This window comes from Salvelinus fontinalis, chromosome 1 (assembly GCF_029448725.1).
Source record: "Salvelinus fontinalis isolate EN_2023a chromosome 1, ASM2944872v1, whole genome shotgun sequence".
Lineage (NCBI taxonomy): Eukaryota > Metazoa > Chordata > Actinopteri > Salmoniformes > Salmonidae > Salvelinus > Salvelinus fontinalis.
The window spans coordinates 40,371,047-40,397,864 of NC_074665.1; the positions used below are offsets into that span (position 1 = coordinate 40,371,047).

The 26,818-nt window shown below is 39.6% G+C and overlaps 2 protein-coding genes across 2 annotated transcripts in view; both read left to right on the top strand.

Moving 5' to 3' along the window:
• Positions 1–4,114: 4,114 nt before the first annotated feature.
• LOC129854245 (fructose-bisphosphate aldolase A) lies at positions 4,115–9,484 on the top strand. The gene is made up of 7 exons (XM_055921058.1): positions 4,115–4,224; positions 5,616–5,734; positions 6,151–6,417; positions 6,832–6,992; positions 7,982–8,240; positions 8,521–8,720; positions 8,996–9,484. The coding sequence occupies exons 2-7, from the start codon at positions 5,623–5,625 to the stop codon at positions 9,086–9,088; spliced, it is 1,092 nt and encodes a 363-aa protein (XP_055777033.1). The 5' UTR covers positions 4,115–4,224; positions 5,616–5,622; the 3' UTR covers positions 9,089–9,484.
• A 1,149-nt stretch (positions 9,485–10,633) lies between these two features.
• The window catches only part of LOC129854250 (integrin alpha-M-like), a 66,082-nt gene continuing 49,897 nt past the window's right edge, over positions 10,634–26,818 (top strand). The window contains exons 1-12 of the mRNA XM_055921071.1: positions 10,634–10,794; positions 14,643–14,742; positions 15,838–15,941; positions 16,428–16,498; positions 16,629–16,743; positions 17,096–17,223; positions 18,383–18,525; positions 18,644–18,794; positions 22,466–22,616; positions 22,937–23,010; positions 23,192–23,315; positions 23,395–23,528. Of these exons, the coding sequence (XP_055777046.1) occupies positions 10,752–10,794; positions 14,643–14,742; positions 15,838–15,941; positions 16,428–16,498; positions 16,629–16,743; positions 17,096–17,223; positions 18,383–18,525; positions 18,644–18,794; positions 22,466–22,616; positions 22,937–23,010; positions 23,192–23,315; positions 23,395–23,528 (1,338 nt within the window). The 5' untranslated portion in view covers positions 10,634–10,751. The remainder of the gene's footprint in view (positions 10,795–14,642; positions 14,743–15,837; positions 15,942–16,427; positions 16,499–16,628; positions 16,744–17,095; positions 17,224–18,382; positions 18,526–18,643; positions 18,795–22,465; positions 22,617–22,936; positions 23,011–23,191; positions 23,316–23,394; positions 23,529–26,818) is intronic.

Here is a 26,818-nt window from a genome sequence, read left to right on the forward strand (position 1 = left end):
AAATGGAATAGAGCTAAGCACAGGCAAAATCCTAGAGAACAACTTGGTTCAGTGTGTTTTCCAACAGACACTGGGAGACAAATTGACCTTTCAGCAGAAACATTTCCATAAATAAAAGGCCAACTATGTACTGGAGTTGCTTGCCAAGGCGACATTGAATATTCCTGAGAGGCCTAGTTACAGTTTTGACTTAAATCAGCTTGAAAATCTATGGAAATACTTGAAAATGGCTGTCTAGCAATGATCAACAACCAACTTGACAGATCTTGAATAATTTCTTAAGAATAATGGGCAAATATAGTACAATCCAGGTGTGGAAAGCTCTAAAAGACTCACAGCTGTAATCGCTGCCAAAGGTGATTCTAACATGTATCGACTCAGGGATTTGAATACTTATCTAATGAATATATATTGTTTAATTTTCCAATATACATTTTTTTAATTTTAAAGTTTTCTTCCACTTTGACATTACAGAGTATTTGTGTCGATAGTTGACAAAAAAAATGACAATTAAATTAGTTTTAATCCCACTTTGCAAGACAACAAAATGGTATCTACATGGGCTATATACGTAGATACATGGGCTCCAGTACGATACAGGAGCGATACATTTTAGTTTGAAACGATTTGGTGAGATTCAGTTCGATCAGGGGATCAAATCGATGCAATTTTGTTCAATGCAATACGATTTGATGCACTAACATTTGTTTCACTAACATTATTAACTTTCAATTCTAAATTAAACTCTGCTATTCATAGAGATCATGAGCTGGATCTGTCTGAGCTGACTTCTCCCTCGTGTGTGTGTGTGTGTGTGTGTGTGTGTGTGTGTGTGTGTGTGTGTGTGTGTGTGTGTGTGTGTGTGTGTGTGTGTGTGTGTGTGTGTGTGTGTGTGTGTGTGTGTGTGTGTGTGTGTGTGTGTGTGTAAATGATGTACAGTGTCTTACAAACCCCTTGACTGTTTCCACATTTTGTTACGTTACAGCCTCATTCTAAAATGTATTGAATTGTTTTTTTCCCTCATCAATCTACACACAATACCCCATAAGGATAAAGCAAAAACAGGTTTTTAGAAATGTTTGCTAATTTATAAAAAAAAAAAATGTAGCAAATTTAGGACAAATACATTCTGAAATATCACATTTACATAAGTGCAGAATCACCATGTAGCCTACCTATAGCCAGATGAGTGTTGTGTCTCCGGTGGTAGCTTAGACTACTTTTATTTTCAACAGGCATTTGATCAAAATAACCAAGACAATTACATTGGTTGTCACTCAACTAATAAAGCTTTATATTGTGCAAGCTATTTGACAAACATTTAAATGCTAAAGGTGACACGCAGATGTGACAGATCAGGAATATGCCTACCTCTCATTGGTCAGCATGCGAAGCAGTGCACAGTGTGCAATTTGTCAATGGTGCTGATTTTGCCTGGGGTTGTTCGGCATTTCAAAATGACTTGTAGATCAATGACTGCCAACATAATTAAGATATAAATTATAAGTCCATGCAAGATAGAAATTTGTCTTCTGCTTTTATCCAACCCCCAATATACACACACATTAGAGAGGCTGGAGCAGAGCGCAGCACCCAATGAGCAGTTTAGGGGGTTAAGTTCCTTGCTCAAGGGAACATCGGCAGTAAGTGGCACCTGATTTATTGACAGATTTTTTTCCCTTGCCAGGACTGGATTCGATCCGGCAAAGCTCTGATTGTTGACCACTTCTCTAACCTCGACGGTACCGCTGCCCCCCTGCTTAGTTTGAATTAGTTTGCTTAGTTTGACACTGAAGGAGAGGACACAGTTATCCGAAAAATATTAGATATTAATTTGAGCAAAAAAAAATGGTGTACAGGCAATTCAAATGATTTTCTGACGATTTTTTGTTTTTCTGGTGCATGCTACATTTGGATTGGTTTGGGGTCCTTTGCCGGGGACCAATGCATATTGGTGAATCATTACATCCCTATCATAAACACATGAGAAATGTCTCACCCAGTTTTAATAACTACCCTTTGCCCTCATGTTGCGTTGAAGTTACATGCTCTTATTTACTGTGTTTACCGCAGGAGCGGTAGAGATACTCTTAATGATCGGCTATGAAAAGCCAACTGACATTTACTCCTGAGGTGCTGACTTGCTACACCCTTGATAACACCTGTGATTATTATTATTTGACCCTGCTGGTCATTTATGAACATTTGAACATCTTGGCCATGTTCTGTTATAATCTCCACCCGGCACAGCCAGAAGAGGACTGGCCACCCCTCATAGCCTGGTTCCTCTCTAGGTTTCTTCCTAGGTTTTGGCCTTTCTAGGGAGTTTTTCCTAGCCACCGTGCTTCTACACCTGCATTGCTTGCTGTTTGGGGTTTTAGGCTGGGTTTCTGTACAGCACTTTGAGATATTAGCTGATGTACGAAGGGCTATATAAATACATTTGATTTGATTTGATTGATATGGTTTTGATATGACTAATCATGCAAGTTAAAACGCATTAATAACTGATTAACTTGTTAAGTCCTAAATACCACATTGTGAAGCACATGTTGAAATTGCATGAGATATAAAAGGACAAAAATGTAATCAAAGAGAGAGAGAGATACTATTTTCTTCACTATTGGTTATTCCATGCTCTTGATATATTTCGTAATTTGAGACTACACTAAAGGCGAGAAAGCTCATGCTGCAATCAGTAGAACTTTGAGTGGGGCTGATTCTCAACTCTGTGTTACTTATTTTCAGGAAGTCAACGGTCTATTTCAGTGCCTCAATCTCCGACACATCGGCCGTGTGTCATTGTTGGTAATGCCTCAAACGTACTGCAGGTTTCCATGGTAAAACTGAGGTTACCTCGAATACTATTTCAGACAAGACAAACAGCTTTTCACAACCCTAAAGATGTGTGTCATGAGCTGTCTCATATCACATTGTGACTTGCCCCGGCATTTGGCCAACATTTGGCATTTGGCAGCTGCAGCCCACTTTTACTCTCACAGTGAACACACAAGGCCTTCAGATTTCGTTCATACACCACACAACATTTAAAGGAGATGAGATATGTCAAAAACAAACAGTGAGTAAACTTCACAAATAAACAAAGATATACAGGGTCAGAAAGTGAAACAAACTCGAGGTCAGACAAGTCCAATGTTTTCATGCATGTACAACCTTTGCCAAGACACCCATCTGATCCCATCCTGCCAAGCAAAGGCCATAGAAGGTCAAGAAAAGGTCAAGGATCATCACACAGTGCTACCATGTCAGGATTGGATTTCTATGAGCAGGTTAGCCATGTTGCTCTTTCAGAACATTCAAACTGGTGAAACTCTGTGAACTCACAGCTGCTTCGCTAGTTACACTTTATAATAACTGAACTAGTTACACTTTATAATAACTTTCCTTATTTAGCCATTGTAAATGTTCATGAATATTTATACATGTTTAAAATGCTTCTTCATTCATTATAAATGTTATATATGCTTATGAATTGTAATGCTGATAAATGTTTACAAATAATGAAATACCTATTTACTCATAGTGTGTAAATTATTATTCATGAAAGTTATTATTAGCATGCAAAATAAAGCAGGCTTATTGTGAGAGTTGAGCGGTTTATTGAGTATTTCAGATGGAGGAAAAGGAATCTTGATTATCTATCGTTGATAGTTTTATTCCAACCTGAATATTTGTCTACATTTATTCCCCAACTCTCTCATCCCATGGCCTCTCAGCTCTTTTCCCCTCTCTTCCATTGATTTTACTTTATATTACCCTCTTTTTTCTCCTATATGGTCCTGTGTGGCTCAGTTGGTAGAGCATGGTTTTTGCAACGTAATGATGATCACCATATGGAAATGTGTGCTCGCACTACTGTAAGTCGCTTTAGATAAAACTGTTTGCTAAATGGCATATATCATATCATTTAATGTGCACCCACTCTTATTTGTTCTCCTCACTGTCTCCTGCTCATCGCCCATTGATTCCCTCTTTGCCCTTTCCCAGATAGCATGGGACGCCTAGCTGCGTTACACTAGCACGTTTTTTTTTAATGTCACCGCCCTTCTCCGGTTGCTTGCCATTCTTTTTTTAGCCGGCGGCTGAAATGTGAGGGGTCACAATAGGAGGATAAAAAGTGTCCCAAGCGGGCCAGGAGGTTGTCGCGAACTTTAGTCGGATCTTCTCCCCTCTCTTCTCCCAGCTCTCCTCCAACCCTCCAAGGTAAATTAATCGAATCATATCTTAATAAGAGGGAAATTCATTATTTTTTCCCCAACATTTATATCTTACTAAGATATTTATCATATCTTAATAAGAATAAAAGCATATATTTATTTAAAAAAATCTAGGATAGCTCTGGCTGCTTGTACTTTATATTATGTGTGATATAGAATTGAAAGAGCACTGCAAACATTGTATGCTGGCATTATAAAACGTATATGAAACTGCAAGAGCAAATGCATGAGTAGAATTTTCTAGCATTGTTGTTATTATACGATCAATGGTGCATCAATGCTAATCAACTTTTTTTGCATGCATTAGACACATCTCTATGCTAAAAACATTCCTAAAAAGATGAATCTCTTAAATGCTCACTCAGGCTAGCATACCACAATGTTGCTTTGCTACATTAGGTATCATTATTTCTTTGCTTTACGCTAGCCTGCTTCGACCAAAAAGTGGAAATTACTCACTAATTGCTTTTCCTCACGCTGCACACTTTTAACTTAGCCTATACTGTACTTAACTGTACTGTACTACAGCTACAGCACATAATGTTATCTATATAGATCTGAGTTAGCGACTGAAGGAGGCCCCACACATGCACACACAGTACCCTTCTACATAACCACTCTGAGAGAAACACGAGGTGCTTTGGTAACAGCTGCCGTGTTCCAATGTTTATATTTAGTTTGACCTATTGGATTGAGTGGTACTGTAACAAGACAGGGTTGGGTAAAGGAGGTGTAGTGTGAGTAGTGGAGGGTAGAGGAGGGGGGAGCAGCCAATGGAAAGGTCAGGGTTAAGAGAGACTAGAAAATGGAAAAAGTCATTCACATGCCTATCATGGCTGTGGGGCTGGCTGCTGCAACAGATACCAGAGCTTAACATGCAGTAGGCAGGCGTGCAAATTATAGACAGAAAGACAGACACCAGTCACACAGCAATCTCAAATGGACAGACATACAGACAGGCAACCACAGCTCTACAGCACTCTCAAACAGACAGACAACAACAGTCATATAACTCTCTCAAACTGACAAATAGAGAAACAGATTATGGGGCATGTTAAGCCTATATATTACAAGAGAGGAAGACAGACAAAAAGAGTACATTCGAATGACGTACAGACAATCACCCAAACAGACAGACGCAAACACTTGCCACTTTCTTCATCCACAGCTTACTTCCCTTTTCTTTGAACCTTTCCACATACTGTAATCTTACGATAAAAGTAGTCTACACTCTTTTCACGTCACTGACTGCTTTTCATGAAATATACCTTTGTTTATTTGCTACTTATCTATTTCTGTATGCACTTCTGTGTATCTCAAGCCCCCCCTCAGAATTTTAAACATTGTCACCCCACTCTTTCACTTCCTTCTGATAAGAGTCAAAATGCCTCACGCATTCCCCTTCCTCACTCCTGATCAGAAGAAGGAGCTCAGTGACATCGCTCTCAAGATTGTCGCCAAGGGCAAGGGAATCCTCGCAGCTGACGAGTCTACCGGTACGCAAAGCTGGCCAACAGAAACTGGTTGCACACACAATATTAAACACACACACACACACACACCTATGGAAAGAAAATGCACCCATATTTTATGACATGCAAAGACATACTCATAATCAGATCAACTACATTGTCACAATGTGCACAATGAGTGTTTTTTCACCTTATTATAACTTCTTCAAACCATTTCATGAGAACCAACAAGTAATACCACACTTAAGCTTAAAATGATACAACCGTTTCATAGTTCAGTTCAAGTTCATTTTATTTAATTCACATGGCTAAGGACAATTGAACTACTGATTTGTGCAAATTCGGAAATTCAGTTTAACCAAAGAGATATAACATAATATTTGTTCTATTTTATTCCGTGAGTCTAACCCTCATTCCCTAACTCTCTTTCCCCCCAACAGGCAGCGTTGCCAAGCGCTTCCAGAGCATCAATGCTGAGAACACTGAGGAGAACAGGAGGCTGTACCGTCAGCTCCTCTTCACCGCCGACGATCGCGCCGGGCCTTGCATTGGTGGCGTCATCTTCTTCCACGAGACCCTGTACCAGAAGACCGATGCCGGCAAGACCTTCCCCGAGCACGTAAAGTCCAGAGGCTGGGTTGTAGGCATCAAGGTTGACAAAGGTGTTGTCCCCCTCGCTGGAACCAACGGAGAGACCACCACCCAGGGTAAGGAGGAAGAATAGGAAGAATCGATGGCATTCCCCACTAATGGGAATACATACATACAGTACAACAACATACAATAATTTGTTTATAAGATCAAAAATGATTATATATTATTCCAACCTAGCTAGAAGTGGCCTAGTGACCTAATGGTTAGAGTGTCCTCCCTGAGATTGGAAGGTTGTGAGTTCAATCCCTAGTTGGGTCATACTGAAGACTGTAAAAATGGGACCTATACATCTTCACTTGGCACTCAGCAATAAGGAGATAGATTGGGGATAAGGCTCTGCAATAGACTACTGTCCTGGGCATGTACTTGTACCTCAAGGTGCCTTGAGATAGGTTCTGGCTTGCGCAAGCCAAGATACCATACTCATCTCTATTTTCTCTCCCTGCCTCAATCCATTTCTCCGTCAGGTCTGGATGGCCTGTACGAGCGTTGCGCCCAGTACAAGAAGGACGGTTGTGACTTCGCCAAGTGGCGTTGTGTGCTGAAGATCACCTCCACCACCCCCTCCCGCCTGGCCATCACGGAGAATTGCAATGTCTTGGCTCGTTATGCCAGTATCTGCCAGATGGTAAGAATCACACAACCCTTTCTTAAGGCCTCGGGGGGTCTTGTTAGTTCATTAGCTCAGGTAGTTAAAGCACATTGCCACCAATGGCAAAGTTGTGGGTGCAATTATCCTATGGCCCACAAGTTACCTTAGAATCATTGACTCTTTTGAAACATGTGGGTTAAAACTTTCATGAAATAAGCAATTATAAATGTATTAAATTCTTATAAATTCCTCAGAAATGATTACAGTTTTATAAAATCACAGTATCAGAAAACATAGGTAAGTGTAGAGCAGGGATGGGCAACTGGCGTCCCCCGGGAGTCAGAGTTTCAACTTACTCTTGCAAGTTAGAATAGTAAAATACACAAAGTGCAATTTTTTTATTTGGTTGCTGCAGCAGTTTTTGTTATGTCAGTCACTGATAGTCAATTAGTCCACGTCAGCTAAATTTATTTAGATTGATGAGTTCATTTAGCAGCCAGCTATTTAAACGTGTTATCATGGTTGAATTACCGGCCGGGGGGCCCCCTCTGATTTTGTTAGTCAGTCTCACTCAGATATCCTATTAAAAATGGCTAAATCCTCTCCCCGCCCTAAAATGAGTAGAATTGCATTTAATGAGTTATAAAATTACAGAATATTCTCTCCGCCCCATGGCAAAATGTATAGAAATGCATCAAACTTGCTTTAAAACAGCAACATTTTCTCTACACCCCATGGCAAAATGTGTAGAACTAAAACATTGTCTCTCCACTGTTAAGAGGGGGGCCATTAAAATGTTTTGCTCGCAGGCCGGCGAGCAACTGCAGCCCCTCGTGATGAGTTCAGATTTTTTGTGGCCCCCACCCACATCAAAGTTGCTAATCCATGCTGTAGAGGGATAGAGAGGAAAGATAGGAGGAGAGCCACTCACCACTAAAGCTTTACTGTTTGGACTGTTAACTGTCAAGGTCAACAACGTTGGCTAAAAGTGTATTTTAGTACTCATGACCTCTTCCTTCTTCTAGCACGGCATTGTCCCCATTGTTGAGCCCGAGATCCTCCCCGACGGTGACCACGACCTGAAGCGCACCCAGTACGTGACTGAGAAGGTCCTGGCCGCAATGTACAAGGCTCTGTCCGACCACCATGTCTACCTGGAGGGTACCCTCCTGAAGCCCAACATGGTCACCGCCGGACACTCCTGCTCACACAAGTACACCCACCAGGAGATCGCCATGGCCACCGTCACGGCCCTGCGCCGCACCGTGCCCCCAGCAGTTCCCGGTGAGCGGCCGACAACACACTGAATACAGCACATTATACAGCACGATACACATATACATTTCTAAACATCCACCTTCACCCTCTCACACTCGATGTTATGACACATTTTCACAAACACAAACTCACTCTCCATGAATATGGCACTTTCACATACAGTATGTAGTTACAATATTATATATTTTATTATTGTGAATATTTCACATACAATGTGTTGTTGTATCTTCTTTAGGAAGGTTTTTACAAAACAAATAACCTCTCTTCTTCCCCTCTTCACCCACAGGCGTCACCTTCCTGTCCGGTGGCCAGTCTGAGGAGGAGGCATCCATCAACCTGAACGTCATGAACCAGTGTCCCCTGCACAGGCCATGGGCATTGACTTTTTCCTATGGCCGTGCCCTCCAGGCATCCGCCCTGAAGGCATGGGGTGGCAAACCTGAGAATGGCAAGGCTGCCCAGGAGGAGTTCATCAAGAGAGCTCTGGTATGAATAACCAAATATATTTTTCAAATTTTTTTTTTTAATAGATTTTGCATATATTCCACGTGAAATGCATATTTTCGGCATTATATGTAAAAAATATAAAATATTGTCATATATTTTGCTCATATTTCAAATGTGATTATTTATGTCTGTACAGAGGCTACATGTTTATATTATAGATGTATAGGAAGCCACAATGTAAATTCCACATTTAGGAAATATCAGCAGAAAACAAGTTTATGTTGTTCTTATGTTGTTATTCTTTCCTTCCACAGGCCAACAGCCTGGCCTGCCAAGGCAAGTATGTCGCTTCCGGAGACAGCACCGCCGCTGGAGAATCACTGTTCGTGGCCAACCACGCTTATTAGGCATGGACACTCACCAGTATCCCTCTCCTAACCCTCCCACCATCTCCCTGTCCCCGCCACCCTCCCCCACATGGGGAGTGCCATGTCTTATTCGGCACCTCCTAAGAAGCCGTCTCTACTCGACCCTCTGCAACATTACTCGTTTGGTACCTCAGTACGGATAAAAAGAGAGAGAAACGGAAACCTTTCTTTGGGCTCTTGCTTCAGAGAGAAGATTACAAAAAAAATGTGTTCTGCCTCCATTCCCTCTCCCTACCATTTCACACCTTTTTTAAGGTGAAGAGATTCCCATCGTTGTGTTTTTACAAAACATGTAATATTATGCCTGGGTCTGTAACACCTAACTCAGTATAATGTTTGTACTGGAGCCATGGAATAAAGTATGTATTCACAATATGTTGCTTTGCTTCCTTCCTTATTGTATTTCAAAGTAACTGACAATTTACGCAACTTCATTGAACATCCTGCTCGGCGCAATGACTACTTCCTATTTATTTAGAAAGTACTGTTGGATGTTGATGTCGATACATATCACCATAGAAAAAAAAGCAAGACGAGGAGAGACTTTAATGTTGACATTCCAACTCATAGGCTTTTCTCAAGACCAGTATCACTGAACAATGCACTATAGCAAACAAGAAGGCAAATTCTTACAAATAAGGCATTTGTGAGAATTTATAATAGTAATAACAGAAATTACTGTAAATATTATCAAGAATATCCACCGGGTGATACCAGCAGCCAACAGCAAATAGAGAGCAAAGCAGTTGACCTCAACATGGGGCTGTTATGAAAGTACAAATGAGTCTGTAAAAAAATTGTTGTATATTCTGTTGACTACGTACATTAATTGTGGGAGAATGTGCATACAAAAGTATCCAAATAAAAGTGCTTCATCATAGTCATCTTTATAATAATAATAATAATAATAGTAATCATTATCTTCATAAGCATCATCATCATGATCCTCAAACTTGTAAACCTTTATCACACCAGATAAAGAGTAGCAAAACAAATAAATATGGACAAAGCAAGTTGGCCAATTGAGCTACTGTAGACAAAGACAGACAGAAAGTGAAAGAAAGAGAGGACTATTATACATTCAGCTGGGGCACAAATTTTCCTTGAGCGGATGGTGGTACAACACAAATCGACTCAGAAATACATATAGTATATTATTTGACAAAAACAGAATAATTTCAAACCTTGACTACAATGAGATACGGTCACCTATGCCTCTCTATTTATGCGTGGGAATACATAGGAAAATATTCCCTAAATTGAAATAACGTTGATCTGATTCCCTGATGATTTTACAGTATTTTATGTCAAACAATGTAAAATAATAAATAAATAAAACATTTGTTATTGTTTTTTCCCAAAATAAAATCACCTGCGAGCCAAATTTGGCCCGCGTGCCGCCTATTGGGGAATCCTGTTATACAGCAAGAGAAAGCGGGAAAGCTAAATGGAGAGAGAGTAGAGAAGATTGGATCAAATATTGTTAGAGTTTCACCCCATCAGTTCAGCTGCTACTTGGAACTATCCAAATAAAGTGTTAACCGAAGCCATTTCCTCTTTATCAAGTTCCTCTTCTCAAACTGGCACAATCTTAAGATCTCAGAACTCAGACCTCTCCTTCCATTTGCGTGTTCATGGAAGCATGACAATGGATTGGATAATACCCCTTTCATTCTACTTATCAGGTAGGCAAAATATATTTACTGTAACATTGCTGGAAATAATAATGTTCAGTTTTAATAATGTTCAGTCCATAGTCTGCCAATATTTGACTTTTTTTTGGTCATTTTTGGTATCATCCAATGACTTAAAACAAGAGGTTGGAAAATAAGTCAGGGAAGCTTCTTTAAATGCGTAGCAATTGGATACTAATCCCAGATGATTGAATGTCTTCCCATACATAAATGCTTGATAGAGACTATTATACTTTTACACATAAAACTTACTGTTATATATTTACAGTCTTGATCTTGCATCTCCACAGACTACATTTGTGCCAGGTTTTGCAGATCCATTGATATATTTTAGACATCCTCAGTTCTCACTTGTCATTTTTCCTCCTTGTACAAAACTCCTACAACTACTATTACCTCTGCTACTACTAGTACTACTACTACTACAGTAGTGACTTTGGGCTTGCTACACTACTACCAAAGTCCTGTTTCCATAGAAATCTATCTCCATATAATGTGAGGGTGTAAGTAAATGCAAACATACATTTTATGTTGAAACCTTGTGGTAGGAAACTCTATGAAGCCACAGGTTATTGCCTCCCTCAGACCATGTTGGGTTCTCTGGTTCTTTAATAGAGGGCCATACTAGTATTATTGAAAGTGTAGCATGTTTACAGCTATGAACATTTTTCTAAGCTTTCACACATGAAACTTACGTAGTGTAATTATGAACCTGTCCATGATGCATAAACATCAGCCCCTTTATCACATTCATAATGTATTGTAAGACTTGTTACAATATAAGCATTAATTACACTACATGTGCTTGTTATATACAGTACACTGAACAACAATATAAACACAACTTGTAAAGTATTGGTCCCATGTTTCATGAAATGAAATATAAGATTCCTGAAATGTCCCATACCCACAAAAAGCATATTTGTCTCAAATTCGTTTATATCCCTGTTAGTGAGCATATATCCTTTGCCAAGATAATCCATCCACCTGACAGGTGTGGCATATCAAGAAGATGATTAAACAGCATGATCAATACACAGGTGCACACTTTGCAGCGGACAATAAAAGGCCACTCTAAAATGTTTTATCACACAACACAATGCCACAGATGTCTCAAGTTTTGAGGGAATGTGCAGTTAGCATGCTGACTGCAGGAATGTCCACCAAAGCTGTTGCCAGAGAATTACAGTAAATGTTCATTTATCTACCATAAGCTGCCTCCAACTTCGTGTTAGAGAATTTGGCAGTATGTCCAACCGTCCCTCACAACCGCAGACCACATCTATGGCGTTGTGTGGGCGTGCGGTTTGCTGATGTCAACATTGTGAGGGACGTGAGTGCCCCATGTTGGAGGTGTGGTTATGGTGTGGGCAGGCAGGCATAAGCAATGGGTTATGGTGAGGGCAGGAATAAGCTATCACCTCATGTTTCAGCATGATAATACACAGCCCCATGTTGCAAGTACCTGTACACAATTCCTGGAAGCTGTAAATATCCCAGTTCTTCCATGGCTTGCATACTCACCAGACACGTCACCCATTGAGCATGTTTGGGATGCTCTGGATCGACATGTACAACACCATGTTCCAGTTCTCACTTATATTCAGCAACTTCGTACAGCCCTTTAAGAGGAGTGGGACAACATTCCACAGGCCACAATCAACAGCCTGATCAACGTTGTGTTAAGGAGATGTGTCGCGCTGCATGAGGCAAATCATGGTCACACCAGATACTGACAGTTTTTTTGATCCACGCCCCTAAACTTTGTTTTAAGGTATCTGTGATCAAGAGATGCATATCTGTATTCCCAGTCATGTAAAATCCATAGTTTAGGGCCTAATTAATTTATTTCAATTGACTGATTTCCCTTATAAACTATAACTCAGTAAAATCTTTGAAATTGTTACATGTTGCGATAATATATTTGTTCAGTGGTTTAGTGTGTGGGTGTACTGTGTTGCAACTTGTCACCAAGAGGTCATCAATTCATGCATGTAAATGCTTATTCGACATCAGTGTTGTGTTTGAGACCACCTAAAGCGAGACCGATTCAACACCGGAGGGATTCGAGTCTGAGTCAAGATTCGAGACCGAGTCAAGAATGAGACCAGAAAAATGAGTCCAATTCAAGAACATGTTTGGAATTTTATCGCCAACATAATAGGAGTTCAAAATGTCCAGTATTTCTGTGATCTTATTCAGAAGAAGATACAGATTCTTTAGACATTCAGAATGGTGAAAAAATGCATGCGCAGGGCAAATGGAGCCACTCGATAAATTATTACTAACCCAAAAACAGTGGGGAACAATGTGGGCCTTCTACGCTTTCAGAGAAAGACTAAGGATTTATAAAATAATAACATTTGTAATAATTAGATTATTCTTTTCAAAGATGTTCTAATTTAATCTCTTCAGTTTTTGTTGGAAAGGAAAGAGAAGATTAAAAAAAGATGCAATAAGGATGTTATATGGTGGTTTATGGTCATTGGCTAGTTGTTCAGAAGCTTGATAGAAGGCATCTGCCATCTGCCTGTATTAGGGCAAAATGTTGGAGTGACAGTGGAGTCAACCAATAACATTGACTTCACATTAACAAAAGCTAGCTAGATAGACCATGGGAAAACGTATGGAAACTTCTGCCTTCTCGAGTAGTAGTAGTACATTTTGATTGTGAAATGCTAGCCTAATGGTTGTGTGTGGAGAAGTGGGTTCTTTGTGAAGGAAATTCGCCCTGTGTGAAAATCCTTTGTCTTCCTATAAATTTGTCTGATTTTCACTCTCAAATAATAAATAAAAAACGTATGTTCTTAAAAAATGTAAGTCCACAACAATGCTTCAACCATGTCTGGAGACTGTTTTTGAGGTCTGGGAAGTTGTAGTTGTAGTCGAATGAGCAAAACAAATGCTCCCCCCATTGATACAAATCAACATTATATCATTCTGTCAGGTAGACCTACATTTTTGTCAACATTTTATTGGGAAGTTTTTTGGGGAAAACCTTTAGAAATGTTCATGACGAATGAATTGGGCATCACAAATAGCCTACTAACCAAGATTACGGACCAAACGTTTTCAATACCTGGTTTGCATACTGATTGTTGTCTTAGTTAGCATTTACTGGTCGATACCAGAAGTTGAAACGTCTTTCCTACCTACCAGGTGCCGATGTCATTATTTTGTGAGCTGCTCCATGCAACAACCAGTTGAGAGCTGCGCACTCTTTCTACCTGCAAATGATATTCAGCAGGGTGGAAGGGTAGCCTAGTGGTTAGAGCGTTGGACTCGTAACCAAAAGGTTGCAAGATCAAATCCCAAGGCTGACAAGGTCAGCCCTGAACAAGGCAGTTAACCTGTTCCTGTCATTAAAAATATGAATTTGTTCTTAACTGACTTGCCTAGTAAAATACTGTTGAAATTAGGCTATTTATGCTCCAGACGTGAATATATGTCATGTGCTTTGCTAATTTGTGCATGTTTTTCTGTTGTCCTGTATAATTAATACGTTGTATACCTCCACTACACTACTTCGATACGCAACAGTAGGGATTAAGTAATGAGTATAGGCAATGCCCACTGGAAAAAAAAGTGGGTATAGGGCGCATACCTGTGTATATCCTCCACTCAGTGGCGGTTGGTGCCATTTAAGATGAGGCAGGACCAACCGCCACTAGCTGTCCCAGTCAAGTTTATGAGATCGATTTTTGAGATCGGTTTCAATATCTTACAATATCTTACACTCTTAAATAGATTATCATTCATGTTTTGAAAGAAAATGTGGAATGTTTGGGTTGTGGTAATGCTCTTTCTGATATATTGTCTCCTCTGCTTACTGCCTCAAGGTGCTTTGGCTTTTAACATTGACCCAGTTGCTTGGAAGTATGTCAGCAAACCTGCTGCTGCTGGGTTTGGATACAAGGTGGTACAGAATAGCCCAGAAAGGTAAGAAAAAGCATATGGAGACAAGTCTAGTGACTTGGTTTGACCTTTTCTTTCTTTTTCAAAAATGTAATTTTCCTCATTGGCCAGTGTATTAGGTACACGGAAATGGTTCGTAGTGGCTTGCTATATAAATCAGGCAGACACGCATCAAGGTATTCAGTTACTGTTCGATTGAATGTTCGAATGGGAAAAAAAAGAAGTGACCTAAGCGACTTTGAGCATGGTATGAGCGATGGTGCCAGGTGTGCCGGTCCCAAGTATCTCAGAAACGTCCGGCCTCCTGGGCATTTCACGCACGAGAATGGTGCTATGAACAGAAAACACATCCAGTCAGTGGCAGTCCTGTGGGTGAAAACAGCTCATTGATGAGAGGTCGAAGGAGAAGGGCAAGGATCATGCAAGCTAACAAGAGCGACACAAAGAGGCAAATAATGCAGTACAACAGTGTTGTGCAGGACAACGTCTCAGAACTCACAACTCATCGGTCCTTGTCATGGATGGGCTATTGCAGCAGATGACTACACAGCTAAAAACAAGAAGTGGCTCCAGTGGGCACGCGATCAGCAACACTGGACAATTGAGGTGTGGAAAAACATTGCCTGGTCCGACAAATCCCAGTTCCTGTTGCGTCAGGATTTGGCCGTAAGCAGCATGAGTCTATGGGATGACATCCATACAAGCATTAAAACACTATTTTTACCTCAACATAGTGTGAAATACACATATAAATAATAGCCTAAATGTTGACACATTTTGCTGTGGGGCAATGAGGAGATTCGGTATTTTTCCCCCACGGCACCTTTCCCCCACGTGTTTCTATGCCATTTCCATTGTTTTGGTCGAGTTCCATTGACTTCTTTACTGTGGATCAGTCTCGTAGCAAAAATTTAGCTCAAGATTTGACATGTTGAAACTCGGAAACTCCAGCAGCCGTCTTGAGACGTTCTAAAACTAGACCGTTCAGATCAAGTAAACTTTGTTCTAAATCCGAATAAAAATGTCTTGTTGCGTCTTATGTATCTGAAATTGGCTTCATCATTTTTGGTGTTGTATTTTTGTCAATTAATATAACATAAACACACCTTTGACCTCTAGGTTGCTTATAAGTGCCCCCCTGGAGGAGTATACGCAAAATAGGAGGGGACAGGTTTACCAATGTCTGGTCAGAGATTCATCTTGCAAACCATTGTCAATACAAGGTATGTATGGTAGAATATACTACTCAAATATGTCTGTTCATTGGGAATGGGACATTTCTTGATTACTGTTGAGCCTACCTGTGTTGTCGGAGGAAAACCTTGTAATTCTATTGTTGCCAATTTTCCATCTTTTTTTACATGTAATGAAATCAGTTACTTCCCTAAATGTACTATAAACATTATATGACTCTAGGACTAACAAAATGTATTCAAAATAGCTTTTGAAGTTTGATAATTGTATGGTTGTTAACAGTAAAATGTGGCTGTTTTTTCCATTTGCTAAAAAGTTTATATTTTGGAGATATGAGGTTTTCATCTGACAGTGACAATAGACTTCTGTAGAATAAGAGATGAGTTGAGAGACGGTACTTGACTAATCTCTAACAAGAAAATCAAATAATATATTTTTTTGGGGGGGGGGTCTAACAATACAAATACAAATCTAAGATGTTTATACCACAAATTCTCCCCTGTTGTGTTTTAAAGTGCCCAGTCATGGGATCAATATGTCTCTTGGTTTGTCAATGACAATGAATCCAGAGTCACTAAACACCATGGTGAGTGGAATGTGTGTTCACGTCTTAGCCATATTGATGAAAAACCACAAGGACATAATCAAATTGGTGCATTGCTTTTCGTGATTATTATCATTTTGTTCATCATCTCCCCACCTTCTGTTCCTTATAGGTATGCGGACCAACCATCCCAAGAGAGTGCAAAACCATCACCACCTACAACGGGATGTGCTTTGAAATTTACCCAATTCTTAATGTGAGACAACCTGTTCCTTCATCTCTGGAAGGTAATCCAAGGTTGTATTAAGGTAGTCGGGTTGGTTGAGTCAACATAGGTTTCATAAACAGACTTTCAAATCTTAAATATATTAAAATAAAATAGACCTATTGTGGTACAGATGCTGTCTTTTTTGTGTGTGTCACGCCACAGCACGCCACATAATTATGGAGGGTTATCAGTGCCAATTCTTAAATGCAATGCTTAAATGTTAAATTGCAATGTGACAATGACAAACGCAATGCCTAAATAGTACATTGCATTTATGCATTTACATGAAGCACTAATGGTTTGGGTCTCTACCATTTTAACTTCACATAATTTTTGCTCTGTTTTGCTCTTTTTCTGTACATTTTGACCAGAATGTCCTGGACAAACAGACATAGCCTTTCTATTGGATGGTTCAGGAAGTGTTGACGGAAGTGATTTTGTAAAAATGAAAACCTTCGTGAAAGATCTGATCAGGGAATTTCTGGGAAGGGATACTAAGGTAAGAACTACTTTTACATGTTATTATAGAAAGAAAGCTAAAAGCTGCACTGTTTTAATTGCATTCATTGGTGATTCCTCAAAATATCATTGGTGATTAGGGTTGAGGTCGGAAAAAAATCATATATTTTCAATGATTTCTCAATAACCTGAAAAGGAGAAGCTATTTATCATCCTTTTGTTTTATTCAAATCACTCTGAATTGAGTGACTTCGATTATAATTGACCACAACCCTGATATTGCTCAACATAACAATATTTAGTCAAATATGCAACATGTAGTTATTAGTTTATGTAGACTGGCAATTGTATTTGTCATGACGAGATCAACAATACAAATGTCACTGAGGTATTCATATGACTAAGCTTCTTGTTGGTATTTTGAGTGTCTCCATTATACTTATAGATACAGTCACTACCGAAATTAATGGCAACCTTGATAAAGATCAGAAAAAAAGACTATAAAATAAATAATACAAATAGTGAGCTATATTGTATGCCAAAACAAAAGGGTAATTATATCATTTTATACTAATACAATTTACTTTACCCAGTACCAGGATATTTTAGCCAAAAACCCGGTGGCCTCAGCCAGGAGGCTGTAACTTAAGCCATAAGTGGCTCTTCCAGCAGACCATTACCCCAAGCACACATCAAAATCCAAAGAAATGGTTAATTGACCATGAAATCTAAATTTGACAATGGCCATGTCAGTCTCCAGACTTGAACCCCATTGAAAACATGTGGTTTGAATTGAAGAGGGCAGTCCATAGGCGTATACAAAGAATTTCAAGGATCTGGAATTATTCTGTATGAAGGAATGATAAGATCCCTCCCAATGTGTTCTGAAATCTCATAAAATATTTTAGAAAATGCTCAGTGCTGTTTTCCTCACAAGGGGAGGGAGGGTGCTGGAGTTTGAAAACAGGGGTGCCAATAATTTTTACCTCAATCTTTTTGAGAAAAGAAAGATTACTTGTTTAACAAAATATGTTTCTTAGAACAATTGTATTAGTATAAAATACATATATATATATTTTTAATTCTGAGCGTACAATATAGCTCAGTATTTGTATTATTTATTTTATACAGTATTTTTTGCTCATCCTTATCAAGGGTGTCAATAATTTTGGACACACCTGTTCTCTTTCTTTTTACAGTTTGCAGTTGCACAATATTCAACCGATTGCACTATACATTTTGACTTAAAAACTTTTGATGTCATGAATTGGGATGATCAAGTGAATAGAATTCGTCAACAACGTGGATGGACTTTCACGGCAGCATCCATCCAAAAAGTTGTGTAAGTGCATAATATTTATATAGACATATTACAGTATATTTCCCCATAGAGTCAACATACAGAATATTACCATACAACATGTTAAAAAGTGAATCTACAACCTTTTCTGATCAAAAAGCCAAGATGTCTTTTCAACGAGTAAGGGATCCAGACCAAAGGCAAAGAAGATCTTGATAGTCATTACAGATGGAGAATCAAATGACAGCGAGATGCTGGGGAAGGCAGCCTCTGAGGCTGAAGCAAAAAACATTATTCGATTTGCCATTGGGGTAAGTTGTTTGCCTCGCTGTGTTTCTTTGTACACCATTCTACGCAAAATTGTCATGTTTGCTGGAATAATTATCGGACCAAGCTGCAGCACGATATGGTTTCCACATATTATTTATTAGAAATGCACAAAACAACAAAGAAAGAACGAAACAAACAACGAACCGTAACAAAGAGGTGTAACATACACTAACTCAAAACAATATCCCATAAAACACAGGTGGAAAAAATGCTACTTAAATATGATCCCCAATTAGAGACAACGATAGCCAGCTATCTCTAATTGGGAATCATACCAAACACCAACATAGAAAAACTAAACTAGAACCCCACATAGAAAATAATAGGTGATCTTCTTTTTCATTACGTATTATTATATTCTTTAACTTCTTATGGCTGCAGGGGCAGTATTGAGTAGCTAGGATGAAAGGTGCCCAGAGGTGCCCAGAGTAAACGGCCTGCTCCTCAGTCCCAGTTGCTAATATATGCATATTATTATTAGTATTGGATATAAAACACTCTGAAGTTTCTAAAACTGTTTGAATGATGTCTGTGAGTATAACAGAACTCATATGGCAGGCAAAACCCTGAGATGAAATCCAAACAGGAAGTGGGAAATCTGTAGGTTGGTCGATTTTCAACCCAGCCCCTATTGAATACACAGTGGGATATTGGTTATGTTGCACTTCCTAAGGCTTCCACTAGATGTCAACCGTCTTTAGAAACTTGAATGAGGCTTCTACTGTGTTGTGGAGCCGGATGGGAGCTGTTTGAGTCAGTGGTCTGGCAGAGAGCCAGGTCCTGGTCATGTGCATTTCACATGATAGCGACCTGCGTTCCATGGCTTTTCTACAGACATAGGAATTCTCCGGTTGTAACGTTATTGAATATTTATGATAACAACATCCTAAAGATTGATTCTATACTTAGTTTGACAAGTTTCTTCGACCTGTAATATAATTTTTTGAAGTTTTCGTCCGACGTTCGGCTGGACCTGCACGAGCGTTTGGATTTGTGTACTAAACACGCTAACAAAAGTAGCGACTTGGACATAAATAATGGACATTATCGAACAAATCAAGCATTAATTGTGGAACTAGGATTCCTGGGAGTGCATTCTGATGAAGATTGTCAAAGGTAACATTTATAATGCTATTTCTGATCTGTTGACATGGCGGATAAAATAAATAATATTCTGAGCGCCGTCTCAGATTATTGCATGGTTAAAATCTGACACAGTGGTTGCATTAAGGAGAGGTATATCTATATTTCCATGTCTAACAGTTGTATTTATTGACATTTATAATGAGCATTTCTGTAAAATAATGTAGCTCTCTGCAATGTCACCGAATGTTTTGGAACTAGTGAACGTAACGCGCCAATGTATACTGAGATTTTTTTATATAAATATGAACTTTATCAAACAAAACATACATGTATTGTGTAACAAGAAGTCCTATGAGTGTCATCTGATGAAGATCATCAAAGGTTAGTGATTCATTTTATCTCTATTTGTGCTTTTTGTGACTCCTCTCTTTGGCTGGAAAAATGGCTGCATTTTTCTGTGAGTTGGTGGTGACCAAACATAATCGTTTGTGGTGCTTTCGCTGTAAAGCCTATTTGAAATCGGACACTGTGGTGGGATTAACAACAAGATTACTTTTAAAACGGTATAAGATACATGTATGTTTGAGGAATTTTTATTTAATTTAATTAATTTGAATTTGGCGCCCTGCACTTTCACTGGCTATTGTCATATCGATCTCGTTAACGGGATTGCAGCCCTAAGAAGTTTTAAAAAAAGAAATTATGAATTTATCAATGCCTCTTTTGTATTCAAGTTTTTGTGTCACAGGTCACGATAACAACGGTTTACACGACAACTTAGTTGTCCTGTGCAGCCACATTTTTATTACATTTAAATAGACTTTATAGACTTAAAATCACAATATTTGTATTTTTTGTTCATTAATATACAGTTGAAGTCGGAAGTATACATATACTTAGGTTGGAATCATTAAAACTCATTTTTTAACCACTCCACAAATGCATTGTTAACAAACTATAGTTTGGCAAGTCGGTAAAGACATCTACTTTGTGCATGACAAGTAATTTTTCCAACAATTGTTTGCAGACAGATTATTTCACTTATAACTCACTGTGTCACAATTCCAGTGGGTCAGAAGTTTACATACAATAAATTGACTATGCCTTTAAACAGTTTGGAAAAATCCTGAAAATGATGTTATGGCTTTAGAAGCTTCTGATAATTGACATCATTTGAGTCAAATGGAGGTGTACCTGTGGATGTATTTCAAGGCCTACCTTCAAATTCAGTGCCTCTTTGCTTGACATCATGGGAAAATCAAAAGAAATCAGCAAAGACCTCAGAAGAAAATGTAGACCTCCACAAGTCTGGTTCATCCTTGGGAGCAATTTCCAAATGTCTGAAGGTACCACGTTCATCTGTACAAAGAATAGTACGCAAGTATTAACACCATGGGACCACGCAGCCGTCATACCGCTCAGGAAGGAGACGTGTAATGTCTCCTAGAGATGAACGTACTTTGGTGCGAAAAGTGCAAATCAATCCCAGAACAACAGCAAAGGACCTTGTGAAGATGCTGGAGGAAACAGGTACAAAAGTATCTATATCCACAGTAAAACGAGTCCTATATTGACAGGGAAGAGCAAGGAAGAAGCCACTGCTCCAAAACCGCCATAAAAAAAAGCCAGACTACGGTTTGCAACTGCACATGGGGACAAAGATCTGACTTTTTGGAGAAATGTCCTCTGCTCTGATGAAACAAAAATAGAACTGTTTGGCCTTAATGACCATCGTTATGTTTGGAGGAAAAAGGGGGAGGCTTGCAAGCCAAAGAACACCATCCCAACCGTGAAGCACGGGGGTGTCAGCATTATGTTGTGGGGGTGCTTTGCTGCAGGAGGGACTGGTGCACTTCACAAAATAGATGGCATCATGAGGAAAGGAAAATTATGTGGATATATTGAAGCAACATCTCAAGACATCAGTCAGGAAGTTAAAGCTTGGTCGCAAATGGGTCTTCCAAATGGACAATGACCCCAAGAATACTTCCAAAGTTAAGCAAAATGGCTTAAGGACAACAAAGTCAAAGTATTGAAGTGGCCATCACAAAGCCCTGACCTCAATCCAATAGAAAATTTGTGGGCAGGACAGAAAAAGCGTGTGCGAGCAAGGAGGCCTACAAACCTGACTCAGTTACACCAGCTTTGTCAGGAGGAATGGTCCAAAACTCACCCAACGTATTGTGGAAGCTTGTGGAAGGCTACCCGAAACGTTTTGACCCAAGTTCAACAATTTAAAGGCAATGCTACCAATTACTAATTGAGTGTATGTAAACTTCTGACCCACTGGGAATGTGATGAAAGAAATAAAAGCTGAAATAAATCCTTCTCTCTACTATTATTCTGACATTTCACATGCTTAAAATAAAGTGGTGATCCTAACTGACATAAGATAGGGAATTTTTATTATGATTAAATGTCAGGAATTGTGAAAAACGGAGTTTAAATGTATTTGGCTAAGGTATATGTAAACTTCGAACTTCAACTGTATAATGCCACTACTCAGAAATTATGATTTTGAATGAACAGCGACTAAGTATCTGTGTCTATTTCTGGATTTTCTCAGGTGGGCGGAGCCTTTTCTAAGCCCTCAGCAAGAAACGAGTTACAAACAATTGCCTCCTCTCCACCAATCAACCACGTGTTTCAAGTGGGCAGCTTCCAAGCACTTGGCCAAATCAAGAATACATTACAGAACAGCATTTTTCCTATTGAAGGTATGTTTACTTTTCTTGATTTGTCTGTCAAGCCACTATAGTCCTCATCAGTCCCCACACCATTGCAATCTAACTTTTAATGAAGTGTGAATGAGGTGTTTACCTATCTTGAATATCTGTCCTGCTAAAGCTTGTATGAGTCTACCTCTACCTTAGTTGATTGTTAACAATAACATAATATGTAACCTACAGGACATACTGTATAATACTAACTCATGTGAATGTTGATAGGAATCAGACCATCTCACACTGTTAAACCACTAACGTGAATGTGATATCTCAGACTGCCATGTTTGTTGACTAGTTTTTCTGTATTGCAGGATCTCAGACTACTGGGGAATCTATACAGATGGAAATGGCCCAGGAGGGATTCAGTGCAGCATACGTGCCAGCGGTAGGTAATACTCCCTTTTCCATAAATGGCTCAAGTCCTGCATGATTTCTCATTGGCTGGCTTGGCTTTCATGCCAAGCACTAATCCTGTTTTCTGGTCACTAATTAAAATATAATTGCACGTAATATAAGTCAAATAAAATGTGTAGTCTTCAATTAGTACATTTGCCCATCCTTGCCAGGGAGGATTCCAGATGGGATCTGTTGGAGCCTTCCAATGGAGGGGGGCTTACCAGGAATACACAGGGAGCACTTTAAACCCTACACCACAACAGAGTCTGAACATGGAACCAGATAGCTATATGGGTGAGAAAATCTACTGAAAAAAAACACCCAAGCGTACACTGTTATTATTGGCTCTGACCCTGTGAATTTCCCACCTCAGGGTACTCCATAGCAGTTGCTAGGACACAGAGTCGCCAGTTTACCATTTTAGGTGCTCCAAGATTTAAACACACTGGACGAGTGGTGGTTCTTCCGTCCAAAGACACAGACAAGCCGATAGAATTTTCTGGACAGGTGTGTACACAACTGAAACATTGTTGACTGAAAATAATGTTGAATATCATAACTTGCATTCTCCAAAAAGGTATGTGGGTAGCAGCAGACCTACAGGTAAATCCTGAACCAGTAGCAAATTGAAAAAGAAAATTATGACACACAGTGATGCTCCATGATTATTATAGGTGATGGATTCAACCTGAGAATGTTTGTCCAATGAACTAATGAATGTTGTACAACATTTTAGTTTGTTTGAGATTTGATCATGTGAAAGCTAACCCCCATATGAAAAAAACAACAACAATTGGACTCTGATTCGAACTTCAAGAAACTAGTTGTGAAAATGACCTAATAGAACAGACGATTGGATCTAGGAATATAGTAAATAATAGTGGTGACAATGAGCAACCTTGCTAATTGCCACAAGCCACGGTAAATGGTTGAGACATTTTCCCATGGGCAGTTGTGTAGTGATGCCTAGAGAAGTGGGTGTTCCCCATTTGGCAAAAGAATTGCCCAAATGGCCCGCCCAGTGAAGGAAAGGTGCCCTGTGTAAAATTGCTATGTTTTCCTATACTTTTATCAGGTTTTCACTCTCAAAATCACACCGTTTAATAGAAAAATTACAAAGATATGTTTGAAGTCCACAACAATGCTTAAACCATATCAGGAGACAGTTCAGTAAGACAGCGTATAGGTCTGCTTATTAAGTACCTCTACGTGCGGTCATAGGCTCCGAAAGTTCTGGCAGTGTCATATTTCTTTTGCCTTTAGTGTGGCTGGTGTTACGAGCGAATCCTGGTGACTGACCAATAGGAACACGACATGCACTGAATATGCAGTCATGTTAACATGACACATCTGAAATCAGGCTACCTGATGGGATTTTGATGAATGCGCAAAATTGTCAATCAAAATAAAGGTTCTACCATAGCGACCATGTTTCTTTGGGGAAACCTACAGTTCGGACATACAGTGCTTTTGGAAAGTATTCAGACCCATTCCGTTTTTCCACATTTTGTTACCTTACAGCCTTATTCTAAAATGGATAAAATAAATGTTTTACTATTCAATCTACACACAATGCCTCATAATGACAAAGCAAAAACAGGTTTTTAGAAATGTGTAACTATTCAGACCTTTTGCTATGAGGCTCGAAATTGAGCTCAGGTGCATCTTGTTTCCATTGATCATCATTGAGATGTTTCTAAAACTTGACTGGAGGCCACCTGTGGTAAATGAAATTGATTGGACATGATTTGGAAAGGCACACACCTGTCCATATAAGGTCCCACAGTTGGCAGTGCATGTCAGATCAAAACCAAGCCACTAAGGAATTGTCCGTAGAGCTCCGAGACAGGATTGTGTCAAGGCACAGATCTGGGGAAAGATACCAAAAAGTTTCTGCAGAAAATTGTATGTGTGTGGTCAGAGATGAGATAGTGATTCAAAAATCATGTTAAACACTATTATTGCACACAGAGTGCCTGCAACTTATTGTTTTGGAATATTTTTATTCTGTACAGGCTTCCTTCTTTTCACTCTTTCAATTAGATTAGTATTGTGTAGTAACTACAATGTTGTTGATCCAGACTTAGTTTTCTCCTATCACAGCCATTAAATTCAGTAACTGTTTTAAATTCACCATAAGCCTGATGGTGAAATTCCTGAGCATTTTCCTTCCTCTCCGGCAACTGAGTTAGGAAGGACACCTGTGTCTTTGTAGTGACTTGATGTATTAATACACCATCCAAAGTGTAATTAATAAATTCACCATGCTCAAAGGGATATTCAATGTCTGCTTTTTTATTTTTAACCCATCTACCAATAGGTGCCCTTCTTTGCAAGGCATTAGAAAATCTCCCTGGTCTTTGTGGTTGAATCTGTGTTTGAAATTCAATGCTCGACTGAGGGACCTTACAGAAAATTGTATGTGTGGGGTCAGAGATGAGATAGGGATTCAAAAATCATGTTAAACACTATTATTGCACACAGAGTGCCTGCAACTTATTATTTGACTTGTTCATACTATATATGGTGCTTTTTCACTATAGCACTGGTGTTACCAGACATTTCTGGGGTGGAAGTGCTAGTGTTATTTGTGTTTCCATCACCAGGCCTGACACTAAGATTGCGCTGTACTGGATGGCTGCTGTTTTGCATAGTGTCTAGGGGGGGTCATATAGGTGAATTGTATTTCTATGCTGGCCTGATGTGGTTCCCAATCAGAGGCAGCTGTTTATCGTTGTCTCTGGTTGGGGATCAAATTCAGGTAACCATTTCTTCATTGTGCTTTGTGGGATCTTGTCTAGAGATAGTTGCTGTATGCACACCAGTAGCTTCACGTTTAGTTTGTTCTTGTGCTTTATTGTTTTGATCCTTCGATGTCGGCTTTTCCTATCATTGTGAAGCAGAATTCGCCAAGCGTTGGATTGTTCACCCACTAATATGGAACGTGAGCTGGGATTAGACCGTCGTGTGACAGGTTAGTAGCACGCTGTGCACTGGCCTAGCACGCTGCGCCTTTGTCTAATCATTACGATGACGAACGTGACAGATCGGCAGTTACTTACCCCAATTCTGGCGTCAACTTCAACTCATCTGCCCTGGGCTCTCTCTGTAATTCCAACCCCATTTTTGGGCTACCCAAGAGGAAACATCGACATTACAGAGGCAAGAGAGGGGGGGATCCTGGTGAGATTAAGGTGAAGGGAAAACCGGATACCTCTTCCCTCCATCCTACTTGTCACGACTTCCGCCGAAGTCGGCCCTTCTCCTTGTTCGGGTGGTGTTCGGCGGTCGACGTCACCGGCTTTCTAGTCACCATCGATCCATTTTTCAGTTTCGTTTTGTTTTGTCTGTATTATACACACCTGGTTTCAATTCCCCCATCATGTTCCCTATATAACCCTCTGGCTTTCATTTCTGTTTTGTCCGTGATTGTTTGTGCGTTAGTGGTTGTGATGATTACGTGTGTTTGTGATTATTTCCATTTGTGGAACTTTTGCCTATATTTTGAGTAAAACACTGTGGTTTCGCTCAACACCTGTGTCCTGCGCTTGACTCCGATACTTCTCCGCACACAATCCTGACAGAATCACGGACTTTCTTCAAATGGAGTCAGCAGGCGCAGCCAGCCCTTCTCTCCCAATAGGAGAGCAGGTTCAACAGCACGCGACCATGTTGCATAGTTTAGGGACAGCCATGGATCGCGTGCTGCAAACAATGGACAGATGGGAGAGAGGAGGTCTCCCAGTAAATAATACCCCAGCACCTCCACCCGCACCTCTACCTACACCACCGTCCAT

Bases quoted from the DNA above. Each gene is read 5' to 3' on its own strand.
- LOC129854245 (XM_055921058.1), top strand. From the start codon at position 5,623: ATGCCTCACGCATTCCCCTTCCTCACTCCTGATCAGAAGAAGGAGCTC. The intron at 5,735-6,150 runs GTACGCAAAGCT...TCCCCCCAACAG, and splicing joins CGCAGCTGACGAGTCTACCG to GCAGCGTTGCCAAGCGCTTC. The intron at 8,241-8,520 runs GTGAGCGGCCGA...CTTCACCCACAG, and splicing joins CGTGCCCCCAGCAGTTCCCG to GCGTCACCTTCCTGTCCGGT.